The 20,635-nt window shown below is 42.3% G+C and overlaps 1 protein-coding gene across 4 annotated transcripts in view; it reads left to right on the top strand.

Moving 5' to 3' along the window:
* The window catches only part of pcnx2 (pecanex 2), a 40,730-nt gene that overhangs the window by 1,826 nt on the left and 18,269 nt on the right, over positions 1-20,635 (top strand). For 2 of the 4 annotated variants that reach the window (XM_050071989.1, XM_050071988.1), the window contains exons 2-24: positions 77-279; positions 1,061-1,178; positions 1,296-1,332; positions 4,260-4,777; positions 4,914-5,108; positions 7,353-7,835; positions 7,920-8,118; positions 10,555-10,705; positions 10,803-10,945; positions 11,360-11,438; positions 11,632-11,767; positions 14,042-14,184; positions 14,625-14,778; positions 15,116-15,148; positions 15,574-15,745; positions 15,853-15,963; positions 16,541-16,632; positions 16,980-17,089; positions 17,637-17,745; positions 18,324-18,416; positions 18,555-18,705; positions 20,086-20,227; positions 20,319-20,496. In XM_050071989.1, the coding sequence (XP_049927946.1) occupies positions 77-279; positions 1,061-1,178; positions 1,296-1,332; positions 4,260-4,777; positions 4,914-5,108; positions 7,353-7,835; positions 7,920-8,118; positions 10,555-10,705; positions 10,803-10,945; positions 11,360-11,438; positions 11,632-11,767; positions 14,042-14,184; positions 14,625-14,778; positions 15,116-15,148; positions 15,574-15,745; positions 15,853-15,963; positions 16,541-16,632; positions 16,980-17,089; positions 17,637-17,745; positions 18,324-18,416; positions 18,555-18,705; positions 20,086-20,227; positions 20,319-20,496 (3,750 nt within the window). Of the gene's footprint in view, positions 1-76; positions 280-1,060; positions 1,179-1,295; positions 1,375-4,259; positions 4,778-4,913; positions 5,109-7,352; positions 7,836-7,919; positions 8,119-10,554; positions 10,706-10,802; positions 10,946-11,359; positions 11,439-11,631; positions 11,768-14,041; positions 14,185-14,624; positions 14,779-15,115; positions 15,149-15,573; positions 15,746-15,852; positions 15,964-16,540; positions 16,633-16,979; positions 17,090-17,636; positions 17,746-18,323; positions 18,417-18,554; positions 18,706-20,085; positions 20,228-20,318; positions 20,497-20,635 lie in introns of all 4 variants that reach the window. The other 2 variants (XM_050071986.1, XM_050071985.1) reach the window with 1 other exon arrangement.

The raw sequence follows: 20,635 nt of genomic DNA, 5'->3' as shown, positions 1-20,635 counted from the left end.
AGTGAGGACTCTGGAGATGTTGATGCCTCTCCTCTCCTCTCCTCTCCTCTCCTCTCCTCTCCTCTCCTCTCCACAGGCCCTGCCCCCCACCACCATGGCTTTGAGCATCTACTGCACCTCCATCACCGTCTTCTTCGTCCTCATCAAGCTGGCCAACTATCGGCTGCACCTGATGTTCGATGAGGGCGAAGCGGTGGTCCGCAGCAGCCTCTCTGACCTCAGCAAGGCTCCGGAGAAGAAAAGTAACGCCTCAGACTCCTGCCTGCCAGCTAGCATCAGGTAAACCCCCCACACACACTTAATAATCCTGCACTTCAGTCGGTGGGATGTATTAGAGGCCATTCAGAGAGATATGCAGCATATACATTCAATGGCATTTTGCTCTTTGTTGCTGAAGCTGCTCCCCTGCCAGGTTAGTCATTATAGAATCTAGGCCAGAGGGCTGAAATCCCAAATGATACAACTTTATTATTAACATGAAATTGTACATTTAGGCCTGACACCTCCCTTTAGAGTAATGCCATTCATACTAAGTATAACTGAGTGTCTTAACATTCTTAACGTCCTCTTTCTTTTGCCATTTTTAGTCTCCTATTTCTCTGTGCGTGCCTATTTTTTCACTCCTCTTTTTCTTTGAGATGAGATTGATTTCATGATCAAGTGTCTCAGAGTGGGATATAGACTTTTTCCACTCCATTTCAAAGGCTCAGTGCAGCTTTGGTGAATGAACGAGCTAATGAGGGGAGGTCAGTGATTTTCAGATCTGCACGGAGACGAATAAAAGAAAATCCATCATTTCCTGTTCCCTGTATGACTGTTTTTCTTTCTAATTTCTGTGCCTGTGGAGATGAAACAGCGAGTCGAGACACAGGTATTTTTACTGCTCCCTCGTTCCTATAAATGAGTGTATTTTGGTATGCGAAACGAGATGCTGAGAATGATGGTCAGATGGGTTCCTCTCAAAGTGACATATTGATGTATGGACTTCCATACACTCTCTCTCTGCCTGTTACGCTTCATCATTTAATTGCTCCCCCCGTCTCTTCTCTTCGTCTAATAGGAAGAGCAGCACAGTCCCAGACAGTGTTGCCATGACGATGTTGGCTCGGAAACGTACCAGTCCGGTGATCCAGGTGACAGTGAAACAGACTGAAACTGACCCGGGACTGATCGGGGTGGTGAGTGACGATTTAAAGATGGACACCTGAGAGCATGAACGCACAATACAGAAAACACTGTGTTGACCGACTTGTCAGAACATTCATTCACGTGTTTCTGAATTCTCCTCCACACAGGACTGTTCGAAGTCAGACGAGGGCAAGACTGCGGAAGGTGATGCTGATCTTTCTCGGGCTTTGACTGAGATACAGATGGGTAACTATAAAGGAAAAATCTGCATAAATAAGTGGAGAAACATAACAAATGCAGATGCTTCCATACAAACCACAAGGCCGCAGAGCTGAGATGCTGTGTCTTCTTAGTGTGGCAGGACTCAGTATTTCGTTGGGTAGAAGAATCCAACAGTTTAGCAGGTGTCACTGGTTGTTACTATGGAAATATGACTCTTAGTGCACAGTTAATCTTGGGACAGGGTGGCTAACTTTCCAGGCTTAAAATATGTCAGTCATCATTTTTGTGACACTGTCTTACTTGCATTGGACTAATCTAAGAGCAAAAATTAGACAAGCTGAACACTACAAACCAATCTAAAATATCCTTCAAACCTAGCTGAAGTTCTCTGAGAGATTTTGGACATTGTGGAGGTGTTAGACAGCTCTCTTTACTGCCATTATCAGAACACCAAAGGAGGGACTATATTTTAAGTGAATAGAGTTTCAGAGAGTCTATGACAACAGGCACTGAAGCGGTCCTGGCTTCTCATGGTGGCTGAAACCACACTAAGACACCTCGTGTTGGTTTTTCCCATCCCAAAATGCAAACATGCATTTTCATTTTATATAAGAGAAGAAAAGATAATCCTTTATTAGTCCCATTGTGGGGACAGCTGCACTGTTACAGCAGCAAAGGGGATAATGCAAAGCAAGAAGCATCAGTTAAAAAAAGCAAGATATAATCATTAAGTTAACGGTTAGAAAAACTCTAATTAAATATATAGATAGAGTCTAAAGTCTGACAGCAGCAGTAAGGAAGGACATCATTCATTATTTCAAAATAATTAATTGACCTTATTTTATTTCCTGTAAGATCTCCACTGAGATGAAGTCACCTGGCTTGTTACATTATAGAAATGAGATCAAGATAGAAGGTGAAACATATTTTTATGTATCTTCCTTCACATACAGATAACAATGATTCAGCTGCGCACTTTAGCTATTTTAAAGCCAAAGGATCTGTTATAAAAGTATTCAGTGACTTTCAATTAGTAAGAGAAAAACGTATGAACAGCAAAAACGACAAAACAGAAAAACCACCCTAACAAACCCAATGTCAGTGTATATCTTCCACTCATAATTGTACAATATTGTAGAATATTACAAAGTCACTGAGTCAAAGTAATAGTGCATTCCTGGCTCATTGGATGGTCACATTTCCTGAGTTAGGAAGTTGATGTTCTGACTTTGTTTTTTCATGAGCTTTTAAGTTGTGATGTGGAAACAACACAGATGCAACAAAGAAGATGTGTGGTATTTTTTTTATCCTGAGCATTTAAACATGTTGTTAAAAGTGTGAGGCTTTATATTACAAAGTGACTTTGTCCAGCACTTGTTGTATTAAATATTACATTAGCTCACTAATGCTGATGAATAACTTCTCCAACTAATCTAGGTAACTCTACGTGGACAGCAACTAACTTTTACAACCTGATACCATATTACAAATTACATGTGAGCAAAAAATTGATATGTAAAATGTAAATAAATAAAACGCTTCTTACCATCAACCAAACATTTACTTCTGCATGTATGACCCTGCATTCATACGGTGTTGGAATATTTGGAAAAATGTGTGGTTGATGGTAATAATGTTTTTATTCATTCACATATGGCATGTCAGTTTTTTGCTCGTGTACTTTGTATTATGGAATTGGGCTGTAACCATTAGTTACAACTGTTCATGTAGACTGACCTAGATTAGACAGAAAAGTTATTGACGTGTTGTTTCCATCTACATCTTTGTAGCATCCATGTTGCTTCTACATTACGACTTAAAGCTCATGAACACACCAAAGTCGAAAGAAAGACTTCCCAGCTCGAGAAATGGGACCATCCAAGGAGCACGTGAATGCAGCATGACATCAAAGTCTGCAAGTTATGTACCAAAAGTTTTGCTGACTTTCACACTTCCAGTTTTAGGGGGCATTCATGTGAATTCTCCCAGTCGGGAACTCATTCTTCTGATTCCGACACTACGTGAACGTGCTGTAAGGTTCACCATTGATTCAAAAGAGCTGATGTGGATTAGTAAAGGATCTGGCTCTAGATCAGAGGTAATGATTTCAGAAATGACAGAAGTGCGAGACCAAAGGGGTTTAAGTTTAGAAACACATGAAAATACTGACTGTGGGAGAAACAAGAAGCAGTTTTTATCAGTTTCTCAAGAGACGCCTTCATAGTGACTCTGTGGAACACTAAAAATGACACTGACAATATGATGAAGTGATAATTATACACTTATAGAATGAAGACAGGATGTAGACAGACAGCCTGCTGCAGTGCAACATTTAACCCCAGGCCATCATCAATGATCTCTCGTTACTGAATCTGTTGAGATCGTGTATGTCATTTGGGGAAACAAGTGTTCTGTGTGTAACATCACAATCAGTCTCCTGGAAGCCAACGCTGTTCCTCTTCCCTAATGCACTCGATGGCTTCTTAGACAACGTAGATTGACAACTTCCTTTTCTGCAAACACATCATTGTTGTAAATATGCTCAAACAAGCACAGAACTAACAGGCCAGCCAACAAGATCAGCTGACTGCTGCCAGTAAATGTATGACCTAATGCACTGGTGATTAGTCAGAACAAAGTCAGCTGATTGAGGAAAAAGGATATAAATGTTGTGGTTTATTGAATCAGATGATTGCATAGTTATAAGAGCGGTATGACTGGCCCCCCTTCTGTTTTTTGATTCAATGCAATGGGAGGATATCTGTAACTGGCAAATTCTGCTGCAGACAATAGTGTGGATTTTCTGTGATGTCACTGCAGCCAAATAAGAGACTACAGTATTCCCATGTCAGGATTATTGTCATTATTACACTCTAAATTAAACAATATGAATTTGCATTTCATTTCAGGACAGGGTGAGGGTGCTACAGATCAGAGGCCTGTGGAGGAAAGCCTGCAACCGAGCCCCTCTCCAGATGACCTCTCCAGCCCTAATCCCGACCAGGCCGCCCCCCTGCTGCAGGCCCAGCAGAGGCCCCCATCCCGAGCTGAAAGAGAAGAGATGCGGCCTGGATCTGCGAGTGGGTCAGGGAAAATGGATGCGGAAATAATTGAAACTGTCGCTGCGAAAGAAGGAATGGACGTTCAGAGCTCTTTGACGGGGCCTGACAGAGAGCAGTCGGAACAGGAAAGAACAGCAGAGAGAGACTCAGAGAAAGAGCAGGACAGAAAGGAGGACTGTGAGGATAAAGAGGCTGCCGACAGGGAAACAGCTGATGAAGGTCTGCCTCCGTCCAAGGGAAGTGAAGATGAGAGCGAAGAGGAGAGTGAGGGGCAAAAAGAGCCCTCAGATGCCAACAATAACTCACTGGAGACTCCCCAGGACTGCCAGGATGATTTCATCGACATCCCAGAATCCCCTGCACAGGTAGGCCTCACAGGAGTGACTTATGTTGGGGAGGCTTGAATTTGCACGGAGCTTTAATTGAAAGCAATAAAACCCTCATTGAATTGTGATTCATTTTGTACATCATGGGCAGAACCGTTTCCCTCTTGTGTCTCAGGCTGAGCCAGTGGAGGAGACGTACTGTTCTGATGAGATTGAAGTGGTTCTGGTCGACAACTCTGGCCCCGGGCCAACGTCGGCTCGCCTGGACGACGGTGACACAGTCAAGATCATCATCACCATGAGCTGTGACCCTCAGACTGCTGCTCAGCTGGAGGAGAGCGTCAAGCAGAGTCTCCTGGAGAATGCTCAGGTAGGAATCATTTCAGTCAGTTTCAAAGTGACAATTCACCCAAAACTCTTACCTCTTGTGCTATTGATCAGTCTAGATTGTTTTGGTGTGAGGTGCCGAGTGTTGGAGATATCGGCAATAGAGATTTCTGCCTTCTTTTTCTACTGAACTACACCCGCAAACGGTATCACTGCACAGAAGGAAGCGTGCATCTACTGCTAGCTCACCTATCAAATCAAAATCAAATCAAATCAGAATTTAATTGTCATCTCACCAATCATTCCAACATTAAATTAATAAATACTAATACCATAAAATAGACATCAATAAAATACAATAAAACCCTAACTATCCAGCAATAAATCACAAACTTAAAGTCCAGTATGATGCTCACACATCACACATCAGCAGTGACCATTTTCAGAAAAGTGACAATTGGCAGTTAGCATTTAAACTGACCATGTGCAGTGTTGTGCAGTATGTATAAGGTGCATGGAATGGAGAGTCCAGTTTAGCAGTCTACTGCTCTTAGACTTGACGCTGCGGTAGCGTTTGCCTGATGGCAGCAGTTCAAGTGCCTGTGGAGAGGGTGTGAAGGAGATTTGATGATGCTCAGAGCCCCTTTTCCATCTCCTCCCTGCTCTTAAACCACCTAGCACCACGGACGCCATTAATGTTGTCACTTGTGACAGTAAAGCTGTCATAAGCAGGAATGTCTTATCTATTGGTGTGTCTCAAATCACATACTTCAGTCAGTACACTTCCATGTAGTATACTATGTGCACTATGTACTCATTGTTGTAGTGCACGAATTTCGACAGGGTAGTGTTGTCTGAAACCAAACACGGCCGTTGTGCACTCACTGGAAATGACGGCCGCAAATTAGCTAGTTAGCAAACTAGCATTAGCATTCGCGTTATCGTTCATGGTACCAAATCATTACAGACTGCTAAATTAACCCAATAAACATACTGCTGGCTTATACCCGACAACAGTATAGTGGTGCTTAGTGCAAAAAACACATGTATTTGTACAATGCAGTGACGTTCACGGTCGCACAGTCCTCGGCCACTATTTCCAGTTTGGAAAGTGGTCCCTCCCCTTCCGCTACGTAGCCAAGATGGCGACCATTGAGGGCGAGAAGTGTCCATAGTTCCACACTCAACTTCTTGACCGTTTTGAGTGCACCATCCAGGTACTCATAGTGCACTGCATTTCCCATACTTCTCAGTGTGAACGCACTTATGCACTCAAAATATTAAGTGTAAGTACAGAAGTACGCGATTTGAGACACAGCATATGAGTAGATGCACGCTTCCTTCCACGTAGCGATACAGTTGGTGGATGTAGTTTGGTAGAAAGAAAATAGTTCCAGCACAAAACTGGATTATCTTGAGTAACCAGGTCATGATTTCTGATAACGAGACATTGCTGTTGAGTTTTTTGTATTTTTTTGGTGCTTTGAGCACCACAAGATCGGTGCCATCTAGTTCCATTATATTCAAAAAATGGCAGACATCTCTATGGCCGATATCTCCAACACTCTGCATCTCACCCCAAAACAATCTAGACTGATAAAAAGTAATACAGGTAAGACGAAAAAGATTTTTGATTTGGGGTGAACTGTAACTTTAACATCCAGTTTCTTCAATTTATTTCCCCTTTAAAGCTGTTGACCTTATACAGTCTATGCATCACACACTTCTGTGTTCTGTATCAGCCTGTCCCAGCTCTCTTTTAAAACTATAGGATGTTTACAACAAGTCAAATACTCAAACCCAAGACTCAGTTTTTTTATGGCTGTATCATGCTATAAAATGTAAATGCTCTAGATGTCTTTCTTTTTAGTTTTATACACATTAATGCAAAATATGTGCAGACATATTTGGTATTTTTGGAAACTTTGGGATCTCAGCTACAATTTGAAATACATTTCTGTGGGTTTGAACATTGTCTGACATCACATCATGAGTGTAATTAATGACCCCTCCAGCGGGCCATGTAATGTGATAATTACACTGCATATCTTTTAATCATACCCCTGACCTTACCTCTAAAACCTATGCAGCTTCATGCTAGATTTATTTTTATTAAATGTAAAATCATGTGACAGCAAATGTTGACTGATAACACAGCTTTTATTTTGGCTGTATATAACCCTAACCTTCCTGTAGTAAAACAGTTTGAACAGTTTTATGTCTGAGGTGTTGTTACATTCTGAGAATACAACATCCATGTGTGACATGTCTGTTTATGTCCTACAAGGCTCAGAAGGAAGCAGGGGAGTGTCACATCAAGATCCCTGTCATCACCTTCGACTCCCCTGAGGAGGAGAAGCAGGGGGTGGAAGGAGGAGAAGAAGAAGCTGGCTCAGAGGATGAACCCACCCCGAAACATCAACCTACAGCAAGCCAAAGTGAAGAGTTTCACCTGTGTAGAGAAACAACCACCTCTGAGTCCACCACGCTGGAGTGTCCAGATCCAGACCAGGAACTTCTTGGTGTGCAGACGACTGACGACAGCACGCCGAGCCCGCAGCTGACGAATGATAACAGCTCATCAGGTATTGATGTCCACTCCCACCCCGATGACACAGATCCTCTGGACACTAATGTGGATTCACAAGGTTTCCTGCGTCTGCCGCCAGCTTTGGGTCGCTATGGGCCCGGGGGAAGGACTCACATCCGCGGACTGAGCATGGACAGTGGGAAAGACGCTGTGCTGCTTTCAGACCGCTCACATAACACAGTATGTTGGCAGTTCAGCTCTGTCGCTATTTCTAGTTATCTCCGTCCATCTGTCCATTCATACAAACATTTGTCTCTTCATCAGACCACCATGACCAGTTCCAAGTCAGATCTGGAAGCGAAGGAGGGACAGATTCCCAACGAATCCAACTTCCTGGAGTTTGTTTCCTTGTTGGGGTCCCTGAGTGCCAGAGGGGGAGGTGCCAGCAGCACGCAGGAAGACGAGAGGCAAGAATGCAAAGAGGAGGTGGGAGCTGCGGAAGGAGGTGAAGCTCAGCAAGAGGGTTTGTTCCTTTACTTCCACCTTCTTCATCTACATGTGTTATAGGGTCAGAGTTAATGTAGATGTGTATACATAAGTGCATGTGTGAGTGCGAGGTCAGCATCGTTTCACTGGCTGCAATAAATTCCCTCTGTTGCTCTTGATGCATTGTCCCATCAGTTATACACAGTTCAAGCTCCACAGTAACACTACACTAATGTAGATATGTTATTATAATGTGTTAATTTGAACAACATATTCTGTTAGGTTCAAATTATGCAAGTAATTTTAGCCCTGCTGGGCTCTAAGGATGCTGATGCTGGGTAGGAGGTCACTGAGTTGCTCAGCTGGTGTGAAACCACTTGGGATAAATGGAGCAGCACAGCTTGTGGTGGCAGCTAGAAGGCGTGTAGACTTTTGATATTGCTGAAATGGTGATTCCTCTGGTTAAATCTGCGCTAATTGCATTTTTCTCAGGGGTGTGTTTAACAAGCTGTAAACTCAGCATTGCCTTATTACGATAATAGGGTAAGAATGTAAGTAAACAGTTGCCAATTTGCGCACCCAGCAGACACTTAGCGGCATGAGCATTGATTTAGAATCATGTTTCTGGTCACTTGATGAGTATAAGCCAATTTTCATTCTCCTTTTAGCTCAGTTTTTGGTCTCCATTAATTCCATCTACCTCTTAAGCTGATAATTGATCCACTATTTTCACCAACTTGATGCTAACTTTGTCTGGTCTGGTGCGGGGCAGGTAGCATACATAGTATTTTCTTTACAAAAACAGCTAACTGCTGGCATGAGAGGTGAGACTGAACCAAAACAATAAACTTTCAGGCCTTAAAACCATTGACTGTACAGGTGGACGACGATCACTATCCACTTCCTCCAACTGTACAAAAATGAAGCCAAAATGTCCTGGATATGGGTGCTGCCATCTTGGTGAAGAGTCTGTGTAGTAGTGATTGGCAAGTGGAGCAGAGCCCACGCACGTTGTCTACGCCATTGTGAGCATTTATACTTGTACGTGGTGTCTGTGTCACTCTGCAGTTACACCTCCAAACCACTAGTCGGCAACAGAGGTTTGTCTGAAGTGCTGTAAAGTTTAGTAGATTTAAAACACACCCAAAACACACAACTACACATTAAACACACATTAAACATGCCTTAATAGAGGCAATTTCAAATACAAGTACACAAATCAGCTTCACTATAACTCGCAGCGTTCACAGACAAACACTTGTCTTTATCTGGACACATTTTCCCCACAAATACAACATGCTAATGTTATTAGCACAAGCCTATGGCATTTTACATTATATAAATTAGCCTAGCGGCTAGCCGAGATTTTATCTTCTCATATAAAACCAGGGACAACAGCAACATTTAACAAAGGTAACGTTATAAAATTCGGCTTCATTACAACTCACAAGTTTCACTGACAAAACAACTGTCTTACACTAAACATGTTTTGCAAACAAATATAACATGCTAATGTTATTAGCACAAGCCTTTGGCGTTTTACACTGTATAAATTAGCCTAGCAACTAGGAGAGATTCATCTTCTCATATGAAGCCAGGGACAACAGCAACATTTAACCAAGGTAATGCTATAAAATTGGGCTCCATTATAAGTCACAAGGTTCAATGAGAAAACAACTGTCTTACACTAAACACGTTTTCCAGACAAATATAACATGCTAACGTTATTAGCACAAGCCTATGGCATTTTACATTGTATAAATTAGCCTTCATATAAGCCTTCCTCTCCTCATATGAAGCCAGGATAAATCACACACAAGATTTAAAATGCTATTTTGTGGAGGCTTTATTGTCTTCACAATTTATGGTTTCTTATCTGTGAAATAAAAGTAAATAAAAGCTTTGTTTCCACTGAGGGAAATGGTTTCAGCTTACAAAAATAGACAGGAGGTCTGTGTCGCCATAACATTTCTGGGGAGGTGCACGTCAGGTTCTACATCAATGCAGAGCCTACGCTGTGGCTAAGGTGTCTATTCAACGCGGAAATATAAATTCCGCCTTAGTTTGACCCATGTCCCATCCACTAACGTGAAGGGGGCAGGGTTTATGACCTGCAGCCAGGCACAAGGGGGCGATGGAGATGCTTTGGCTTTACTTCTGAGGAGCTGTCATGTCGTCTATCTTTATTATACAGTCATTGCTTACCAAAACAATTAGCTGAAAGAAGCTAAAAAAGGCTAAACCTGTGGGGAGCTGCAGGAGTTGGGTGATAATTCTCTGTGTGTTCATCACTTTGAGCTACTCCCTCCTTTGTTGCAAAAACATAAGTGCAGCTTTAAAAACAGGAAATGGGTATCATTTTAAAGGTAAAGAAACACGGATCAGGGTTTTACATTTACTTTTATAAAAACAAATTTCTGTTTCAGTTACATTAGACAAAAAAAATACACATTTCAATTTGATCTGTTTGCAGAGAGTCTGAGTGCAGCCTCCAGACAAGATGAGACGATAACAGAGACCAACACGGACAACAAACCAGAGAGACCTAAACCACCCACCAGTCTACCTACCGACAAACTACAGGCTATACCTCCCACACAGATCCCGATAGTCTCTCCTGACAGGTACACATGCCTACACATGCTTCAATAAAAAATCTGCACGCAGCTGAGTTCTCTCATCCATCCAGGACCTCCAGGTGATTGTATTTCCTGTTTGCAGTCCACAGACGGACAGAGAGAAAGATCCAGACTACGACTCCCTGCCCTCACAAACCTCTCAGTCGGAGAGCTCCATGCTGCAGGTCATCTGCAGACCAGAGGCGACCAACAAAGAAGAAGCGTACACCTTCCACACTGTACACAGTAAGCAGCTACTCAGGAATAATTAACAGTTAAAATGTTTTTCATGCTGGAGACAAACTGGGATGAGTCACATGCACCACGTCCCTGATCACTTTGAGGAGTCTATTTGTGCTGGGACGGTCTGATAATATTTTGATCTTTTGAGCAAACACTCAGTATGTGTGTAAGGCTCTGCCAGCAGCTGATGGCTTCACTTTGCTCAAAAAGCTGGTAGATTAAATGACATTTTTCTGGAATGGCTCCAAGACGCTCAGCTTTTCTGTTATCAGCCTCGGATGCCTGTCTGTAGTGCTAAAAACAAAAATCCCACATAATAGATTTAGCTGCTCATCCGCTGGATATCAGTTTTTGCACATTGCTCATCCAAAGAAAAGTAGTCTGACAAGTTTTTTTTGGGTGTGTTTGTCTCACCAGGAGACAGGCCTCGCAAGCTGTATGCAGAGAGAGCTCTTAACCTGCCGCTGGGAGCCGAGCTCATCACTGGCAACATGTGGTACGGCTGTCAAATCTTTTCCTCCCACTCTTCACCATCTCTTCCTCTGCATGTTCTCTCCCACAGCTTCCACTTGCTTTTCTTCATCTTACCTCATTGCCTTTTTCCATCTCCTCCCTAAATCATCATCACTGCCTGTGTAATCAGGTTTAATCCACTTACTGACATCAGCCTGTTTTATGTGTGTCTTCAGTGACCTGCTGTCAACTTCTTCCAATTCGGAGTGTCAGGACGGGCTGGTGGGCGGTCACGCTGACTGCCCTTTCCAGCGACGCATCATCCCTGCACACAGGCTTCGGCCACGGAGGACGCACCCTGAGATATTCCAGGTGCTTTTACTTTTTCCTCCTGCATACCAATGATCTACCAAACCTGATTTGCTAAGATAGGACATGCTTATAACACTAGACAAATGCATGGATGTTGGGGCTCTTCCAAATGGTTGTAAAGCTGTTATTTAAAGGAACCTTAAATGGGTGGAGATAATGGAGGTGGAAATATCTACAGAAGTGTTGGCAATGTTGGAGGACCACCTGGGGGATACAGGGTTGGACCCAGCTCAGCCTCTCATGGTGGATCCTCCAAGTCAGCAGCCTCAGCCCGAAAGCAGCAAAGCTTGCCTCAAACCTCTAGGCCCAAAGACTTGGGCAGGGGAGGAAATGGAGGAGAGAAAGAGGACAAACTCAAAGTTGTGGGTTTTATGGAGCCATATTTATTAGAGCAAGTCACTGTTGTGTTTGTATTTTGTGCACACACACACAAGGACCCCCATGCATGTGACACCCAGTCCTCCCAAAAGTGATAGTTGGTGGTAACGTGTCTAGAAATGTAGCTATGTGCCAATGATGGGAGTAAACAAGAAGGTTGTTTGCAAGCAAACTTGGATGTAAACACTGTAGGTTTCACATTCTTCCAAAAATTGTTTTTTGTAAATGCTTTATGAGGATGCAGATAATTAGAAGTGTTTGTTAGGCCCAAAGGATACACATGATGTGTTTTGGTGGGAAATAGGGAAACTGTTCGTTTACAAGTCAAAAAACTCCACAGGGTACGTTTAACTTGATAACTAATTGTTAATTAATAGAAGTATTAACAAATGAATAAATAATCCATCAAATGATATGGATAGACACGAAGGCAATCCAGGCACTCCGAAAAAATATATAAAACAAGGAAGGAAGTATTAAAAAGCCTTTATTGTAGCGGCTAAATCATTAAAAGTGCCAACATGTTTCGACCACTGCAGGTCGTCGTCAGGGCTTTCAAAACATACAACACAGGTATACCCCCCCCCCACCCCACCCCCCCACCTATATCGTGGCAGGAACCAATCAGAGGCCATCACATGACCCACATAATGGCATGACAGGTGAAACAAATAGACAATAATGAAAGAATAACAAGTGAATAAAAAACACAGAGTGACATGAGATAAGATACCCAGAAAAAATGAATTTAAATTTAAATATATACACACACGTCTTAACACATAGGCTGTGAGAAAAATGGCGAGGCTTGTGGTGATGACAAATCACAAAAAATATGTTAAGTCTATATCCAATATCCTAATTGAGATTAGGATACTAAAGCACCCAGTGACAGTCCATCTGTCACCCCCTGACCAAAGGTTTAATGTGTTCAATGTCTTCTATGTGTAATAGGGAATCATTAGCATTATGAAATTTACTGAAATGTCTAGCCATGGGGTAGTCGCCATTTTTGTTCTAATGGCATATTTATGCTCAGCAGGGCAATCCCTCTGCACGGCCTATGTAGAAAAGTCAGATGAGTAAATAACAGAAGTAGTGTTGCAATTAATAAAATCATTTAGTTTGTAAGTTCTGTTTGTGTTAACATCCACAGAATGTTTAGTTTGCATAACATTGTGACATTTAAAAAGTGCCAAAAGGTTTGGATAGAAGTGCTTTTTTTGTCTGCAAAAGCAAATAATATATCAAATCAAATCGGAAAATCAAAAAAAGGATTCATAAATAACAGCTTTAAACAATTGGCAATTAAACAATCGATAAATAGATCAATTACAGATTAATCGTCAGTAGCTACAGTTTAAAAAAAGTGGTATTCACGAAAAACAAAACAGGTTTTAAACGAGGAGATTAAAATGCTGATTCTTTTTCTCTATTTGCATTTCTACTTGTTAACATCACAGAGTTGATTGGCGAAGTCCCCAGAGACAGAGGCACATAAATGATAATCAACCAACTGGTAAATCGGATTAGTGTTGTCTCTCTGACAAAATGTGGGACGGGAAAAAAAATACGAGTCACTGCTGCTGTTTGAAACCGTAGCCAAATAATCGGCCCTGAATTAGTCTTCATCACTGCTGGATGCAGAGCAGCAGGGGTGACATACGCCGCCTGGATCAGTTGCTGAAGCTGAAACAACACAGACTCTCTGTTAAATCATTAATGCACCGCTCTGTGTGTGTGTTGCACATCGTGAAAAATATGTTGTGCTGTCTGCTTTTAATGATCCTGGCTGTGTTTTGAATGATCCTGGGAAATCCTGCAGATAGGAAGCATTTATTTTTATGTATTACTGCAGTTAAATTCATGGGTGGGTATGAATTATTTGTGTGCCAGGAAGAGGACTCTCTGGATGAGTCGTCAGAGACGTCCACTCAGGAGAAACCGACCAGGAAGATTTATTACAAACTCCAGCTGTTTCCTGGGAAGTGGATTAACATTTTATATGACCGACTCACCCTGCTGGCCCTTTTGGACAGGTAATACATAACAAACCTGCCCATAAACTCTCTCTACTGTTGCGCCCACACAGCTGGAAGTCCTAAGTTTAGACATCAAACATCATACATGTTATTTAGCTTGGATATTCACAAGATGACATGCAAAATTTTAGAGGCATTGGTATTTTTGTTGTAGATTTTTTTTTACTCACCAGAATACCAGTTTGACTTGGATGTCTTACAGCACAGTCCCTTCCATCAATATCACTTTGATTTTTGGTCAGTTTTGTTATTTTTCCTGTCGTTTTTTTACCCATTCAATCAGTCGGTGTCATTTCTTTTCAGTTTAATCATGAGTTGAGCTGTAATTCAATCCCCTGAAGTCTGCGTGTTATCAGTTATGTGCGGGAATGATGCTTTTCATGAGCAAAGATATACTGTAACCTAGGTATGCCTTTGTATGTGCTGCTCTTGTACAGAAACCAGGAAGTTCTGGAGAATCTAGTTGCAGTCTTCATGGCCTTCCTGGTTTCTTTCCTGGGTTTTGTGCTCCTCAACCACGGCTGCTTCAAAGACTTCTGGGTCTTCCAGTTCTGCCTGGTCATCGCCAGCTGCCATTATTCCTTACTGAAGGTGAGAATCTCTGTGGAAGGTGGTGCATGATACCTAAACTGTACCTGAATTACAATCCATGTCATCTAATTCTGACTTTGAGCAGTTTACCCGACCCATTGCACCAAAGTGAGAGTCCAAGGAAAACCATTTCACTACTGAAACCAACTTGCATTGAGGAATGAATGATGTGTGAGCCCAAAATGTGTGCCATGGTGACGCAATGTGGATTAAAGTAAAACTGACCTCAGGCGTGCCACTTCCCATTCGCTCCCACTCACTTCTTCTCTTTTCAATTGTTTTCATGTTTATTTAATAATGGTAATTGAATATTTGCGTCTGTGGTTTTGTTTTGCAGAGCGTTCAACCTGACGCAGCTTCACCAACACATGTGAGTGTGATGTTACTTTTGGACTGAATCTCAGAGGAAATATTATTAAAGTAAAGACCAAAGAAACTTCTAGAACAAAATTATATTAGGTTGCAAGACAGATACCATTATTTAGGAAACTTACACACATACATCCATTACGTACCCGTTGGCTGGTGGCAACTCGTGACTGCTGTTCCTCTTTATCGCTGTGTGCCAGCATGTTTGCGAGGATATGACCACTTTGGAGCTCTCTGTTGTGTTATGTTACTGTAAAAACACATCAAAGTGCAATAAATACAGATATTCAACCTAATATGACCCAACTTTGTATTAAATGCATGTGAATAATTGTGATTCCTACACATGTTGGTGTGATGATCTCGCAGTTCCAAGCAGTTAATAATGCGCTAATCCTGTGTGTGTGTTCATGTGTGTGTCCCAAGGGTCACAACCAGCTGGTGGCCTACAGCCGAGCGGCCTATTTCTGCATCTTCTGTGCTCTGATCTGGCTGCTGGAGCAGTTGCTGAGGAGGAAAGACCTGCCCGTCTCCACCCTGTACGGAGTCACCATCGTCTGCCACGACGTGCTGTGCTTCTTACGGGACCTGCTAGTGGGTACGGATACATGTACCAGAAGTATTTCCCAGTTTATTTACTGTTCGAAACAATAATTTGTCCTCTGCGGATGCTAATAAATGTCTTTTGTTTGATACATGACACAGGTTTTACCTACTGTTTCCCAATCACCTTCCTGGTGGGCCTTTTCCCTCAGATCAACACCTTCACCATCTACCTGCTGGAGCAGATCGACATGCACTTTTTTGGAGGAACAGGTTCGTGAAACTGTTTGTAATTGTTGGATTTCAGTACTGCTTGTGCTCATGAATCGGAGATGTGTGCTAATCTGAATTTGCGGCTCTGATCTGTAATCTTTATAATACATATTCAGTGTTTAAAGCCTCTGAAATCTTGGCTTTAAATCTAAGTATTTTTCTGTTATTCAGCTGTTTAATCGTTAGCTATTATTTATTAGGAGTTTAACATTCAAAAACTCACCTCAGATGTTTATCAGGATTGTGTGGGTCGATCAGACCCACTGAGATGTTGCAATGTGACACCGCCTTTCTCCAGTGAGATGAGCTCAGGGGAAAAAATAAATAGAGAAATCTGTCGTGTGTAATGTTCAAACACTGTTATTACTTTGGCAGAAAAGTGTGTGTTTACATCTGAAACCATAACTGATAGTAAAAAGCTGATTAAAATAGGGCACGTTTTTGAGGCGTTGAGTAAAGGTGAATCTTCTTAGTGAATTAAAAACCATAAAACGTAGACTACAGCACACGCTCGGCTTTGTTTCTCATTCTTTAGTACTACTGCATATATTTTCATCCTCTAATTTGTGTGTCTCAGCTGCTACGAGCCTCATCTCTGCAGTCTACAGCATCCTTCGCAGTCTGATCGCTCTGTCTCTGCTCTACGGTTTCTGCTTCGGCGCTCTCAAGGTACAAATTAACTGGATGTAAAAAAAACAACACAGCATAGGTACAGTAGGAGATGTGAAAATAGCCTTTTCTCTTTTCCTCTCCTCCTTTTTCCCCCAGAGTCTGAGTTATAGGAGTAAAAGAAGACGGGGAGTTCAGTTATAAATATCATGTAGCCGGGCAGTTTACACAAAATACAAAGTGTTGCCAGTCATCCTTCAAAAGTGACTCCAAGATTGCAGCTGTAGAGGAGAAGCTTTTTAAGTGTGAAGATCTATCTCTTAAAAGTACACAGCGTTATGATTCACCGGTGTGTGTGTGTGTGTGTGTGTGTATGTGTGTGTGTGTGTGTGTGTGTGTGGCTACAGGAGCCGTGGGATGAGCAGCACACCCCGGCTCTGTTCTCTGGTTTCTGTGGCCTTCTGGTGGTTTTCTCCTACCACCTCAGCCGACAGAGCAGCGACCCGTCTGTACTACTGTGAGTATCGGTGTGTGTGTGTGTTTGCATGCACACACTGAGTCTGGATGCACTTAATACTAAGTAATAATGTTTAAATTAAGGATTAGAGAGGTGGGAAAAAGAGAACTGAATTTATAGAGGAAGTTATTGTAGATGTTTTTTTTATTCTATATTGGTTTTTATTAGTTTTTGAAAAGCTTGGTACGTGGCATATATACAGTATATTGTTGTTTACAGAGCTCTTGAGCATATGGCACATTTTTTATATTATGGAGACAGACTCCAGTACATAAAAAACATCTTACTGAGTCATACAACAAGATCACACATTTAAATAGGAGGCTAGTATCTATTTAGACCAATCTTCCATTTTAATGTAAGCCCAAAACCATTCCCAGGGACGCTCGTTCCTCTTGATCGCCACTATTTCTACTGCGCCAGAGTAGGCAACCTGCGGCTCTGGAGCCATATGCGGCTCTTATGTGGTCTTCAGGGTCTTCACACAAAATAATCTCAGTTATTCAACCAATAAGACTCTCTCTCAGACACTGAATCTTATTTACAGATCTCTGGTAAAGTCCAAGATAATGCCCGCTTTGGTGGAGAGTGAGGAAGAGGAGGAGGAGGACATGGACAGTAAAGATCCACTGCCAGAGAAACTGCAGAACTCTATGGTAAGTGAAGATGATCATGTGGAGATAAACTGATGTACTGTAGTTGTGTTTTATCAGTGATTCTGTTGGTGGAAGATGTTGAGATGTTGCTGTTAATGCATAAACACACTTTTCAGTCTGAATTTTGCTCCTCTGAGCTTTAATTGAGCAGTTGTTATTGTTTTGAATGGCTGCAGCCCAGAGCCATATTTAGCTGAGAGTAATCATCACCAGAAAATCAATACTCATTAACACCGTGTACCTGAGCTGTGAAATTCATACATACTGTGTGTGAGAGGACGGACAGTCTTAAACCCGGCGTCACAGGCGAGATAATAAAACAATGTTTGCTGTCGATCATTGCGTGTGATTACAGGGAATTATGCATCAGAGAAAACAAGGCTCCCGCCGCCTTTTACAGTATTAATGGGGTTTGTGGAGCTCTTAAGTCTGCTCGAACTGCTGCGTCTTTGATCTACAAAAATTGAAGGCTCAGAACGATTAGACAGAAATAATCTCACACCTAAATGAGTCTGATGAACAAATGCGGTTTCATTCAGTGTGGATTATTAATGATTGCGGCTCTCCCTCCTCTGCAGAAGGAGATTCTGCTGTCGGATGTAGTCGTCTGCTCTGTTGCTTACATCCTGACCTTCGCCATCACTGCGAGTACTGTGTTTCTGTCTCTCAAGGTGAGATCCTTGATTGTTTCCTCCTTCTACCCTGCTGCCTTTTACTCTTTGTCACATTTAGATCACTTCTAACAGAAGTGGTTTGTCTAATTATTCATTTAATCATGTTTCTGTCATTACACGCCAACATGTACCCAGCCCTTTGTCACCATCGTGCTGTACGCCCTGGCGGGGACGGTGGGGTTTGTAACCCACTACCTGATCCCACAGCTGAGGAAGCATCACCCGTGGTTGTGGATCTCGCATCCGGTCCTCAAGACCAAGGAGTACCACCAGTTTGAACCCAGAGGTCAGCACGCCTACTCTCAGTGTTGTGCACATTCACGCCTCACAAGAGTAGTAAAAGTAAAGTAAAATCTTGTGATCATCATTTACTCGCATATATTTCCCAAGAGTGGTCAGATGCTTCAACTTGATGTGTCATTTCAAATTCGTTGCTGATGTGGCTGACGTTCGGACTTGTTTTTCCAGACTTGGCGGGCATAAAATTGCGTGATTATTGATTTATTCATAACAGTAGAGATGTTCCAATACCATTTATTACTTCCTGATACCGATTCTGACCTGAACTTGTGTATCAGCAGATACAGAGGACCAATCCAATACCATTGTGCAAAAAAAAAGAAAGAACAGCGGTTTATTACCAACCCTGTATGGATGTGAAACAGCTGTCATTGTTGTATGGCTTGGCTGTGGTTAAACCCTAAATTGGTAGGACTTTCCAGTGTAAAATATTGCTAATATTTTGCTGTTGGCTAACGTTGCACTATTTATCAAAAATTAATTCTTTGCTGCTCTAAGACAGTAGTTGCCAGTGGCAGCAATTTTCCGTGTAGGCTACTGTTTCAGAGCAGCGTAGAAGAACTGATCTTGGTTAAACTGCTGTTTTATTTGGGTGTGAAACTACTTTAAGGTTTACATTTATTAATAAATGACATAGTATCGAAACGGTGCATAGACTTACACACCTACCAGTCCAGTATTTCAAGCAGTACTGGAGGTGTTTCTGATACTGGTATCTTTATCGGATCAACTCCACATTAAAGTCCTTCAAATATCCGTAAGAATCTGGCTGCAGCGGTGCCGCTGGCTGTGTTATCTGAAGTGCCATTAGCACAGCCAACAGACTGTGATACAACACCGTGTTGTCTGTTGTGTTGGCACGCCGGTGCTGTAAATCCTCAGGTGCTGGAATACAAGCTTTGTCAACTGTTGCAAGAGTGAACGACACTCACTTTCTAGTCTGTTGGTTGCTAGCTGATGCGTTCAGGTCACTGTACACCACAAGTATGAGCTTGTTTTATGAACATGCTCTTTTAGTACATTCATGCACAACACTGCCTACTGTTGTTGCTAATATTTAGGTATGTAAACCCCCTGGATCAACTAGGAAACAATCAGGGGACACACACAAACACCGAGACCATACAGTACTCTAAATGTATTATGTGGATAATAGAAAATGTTTAGAAATTGCATCTGGATTTGGCTATTGATTTATCATGTTGCTGTTGCACCATAAACTGTATATTAGTATGTTAACTGAGACAGACAGACAAACTTAAACGACTAAAACCATAACCTCCTCGCAGGATGAGGCTTTCCTTTTCAAAATGGCCATCTTGTCATCAAGATTTCAAGCTTTCAATCTGATCTGTTTGTGTTGCAGAGGACGCTGTCCTGATGTGGTTTGAGCGACTGTACGTGGGGCTCCTGTGCTTTGAGAAGTACGTGGTGTACCCCGCCATCATTCTGAGCGCGCTCACTAATGACGGCTTCGCCCTCAGTCACCGCAAGAAGCTGGGAATCCAGTGAGTGACCTACACACAGCCACAAACACAGAGCATGTAGTGAAGCATCCGTTGAATCTGTCGTCTAAACTCTTGTTTGTGCCGCCTCCAGCTGTGACGTTCTCCTGACGACAGTCGCTGGACTGAAACTCCTGCGCTCATCCTTCTGCGACCCCAGCTTCCAGTTCCTCACGCTGCTCTTCACACTCGTTTTTTTCCACTTTGACTGTCCGCACGCCTCCGAGAGCTTCCTGCTGGACTTCTTTATCATGTCGATTGTTTTTCACAAGGCGAGAGAGCAGGGTTTGATGATATCTGGGGACTGTGTGTGTGTGAGTGTGGGGGTGTGTTTGTGCATGGAAATACACCGGTGTGCATCCTGATAGAAAGATTGTCTCAGAGATAGAGACACAGTTATCTTCCCCCCCC

The sequence above is a fragment of the Epinephelus moara genome, chromosome 19 (assembly GCF_006386435.1).
Source record: "Epinephelus moara isolate mb chromosome 19, YSFRI_EMoa_1.0, whole genome shotgun sequence".
NCBI lineage: Eukaryota > Metazoa > Chordata > Actinopteri > Perciformes > Serranidae > Epinephelus > Epinephelus moara.
The sequence above is the reverse complement of the archived record's forward strand: the minus strand, read 5'-3'. Positions and strand labels throughout refer to the sequence as shown.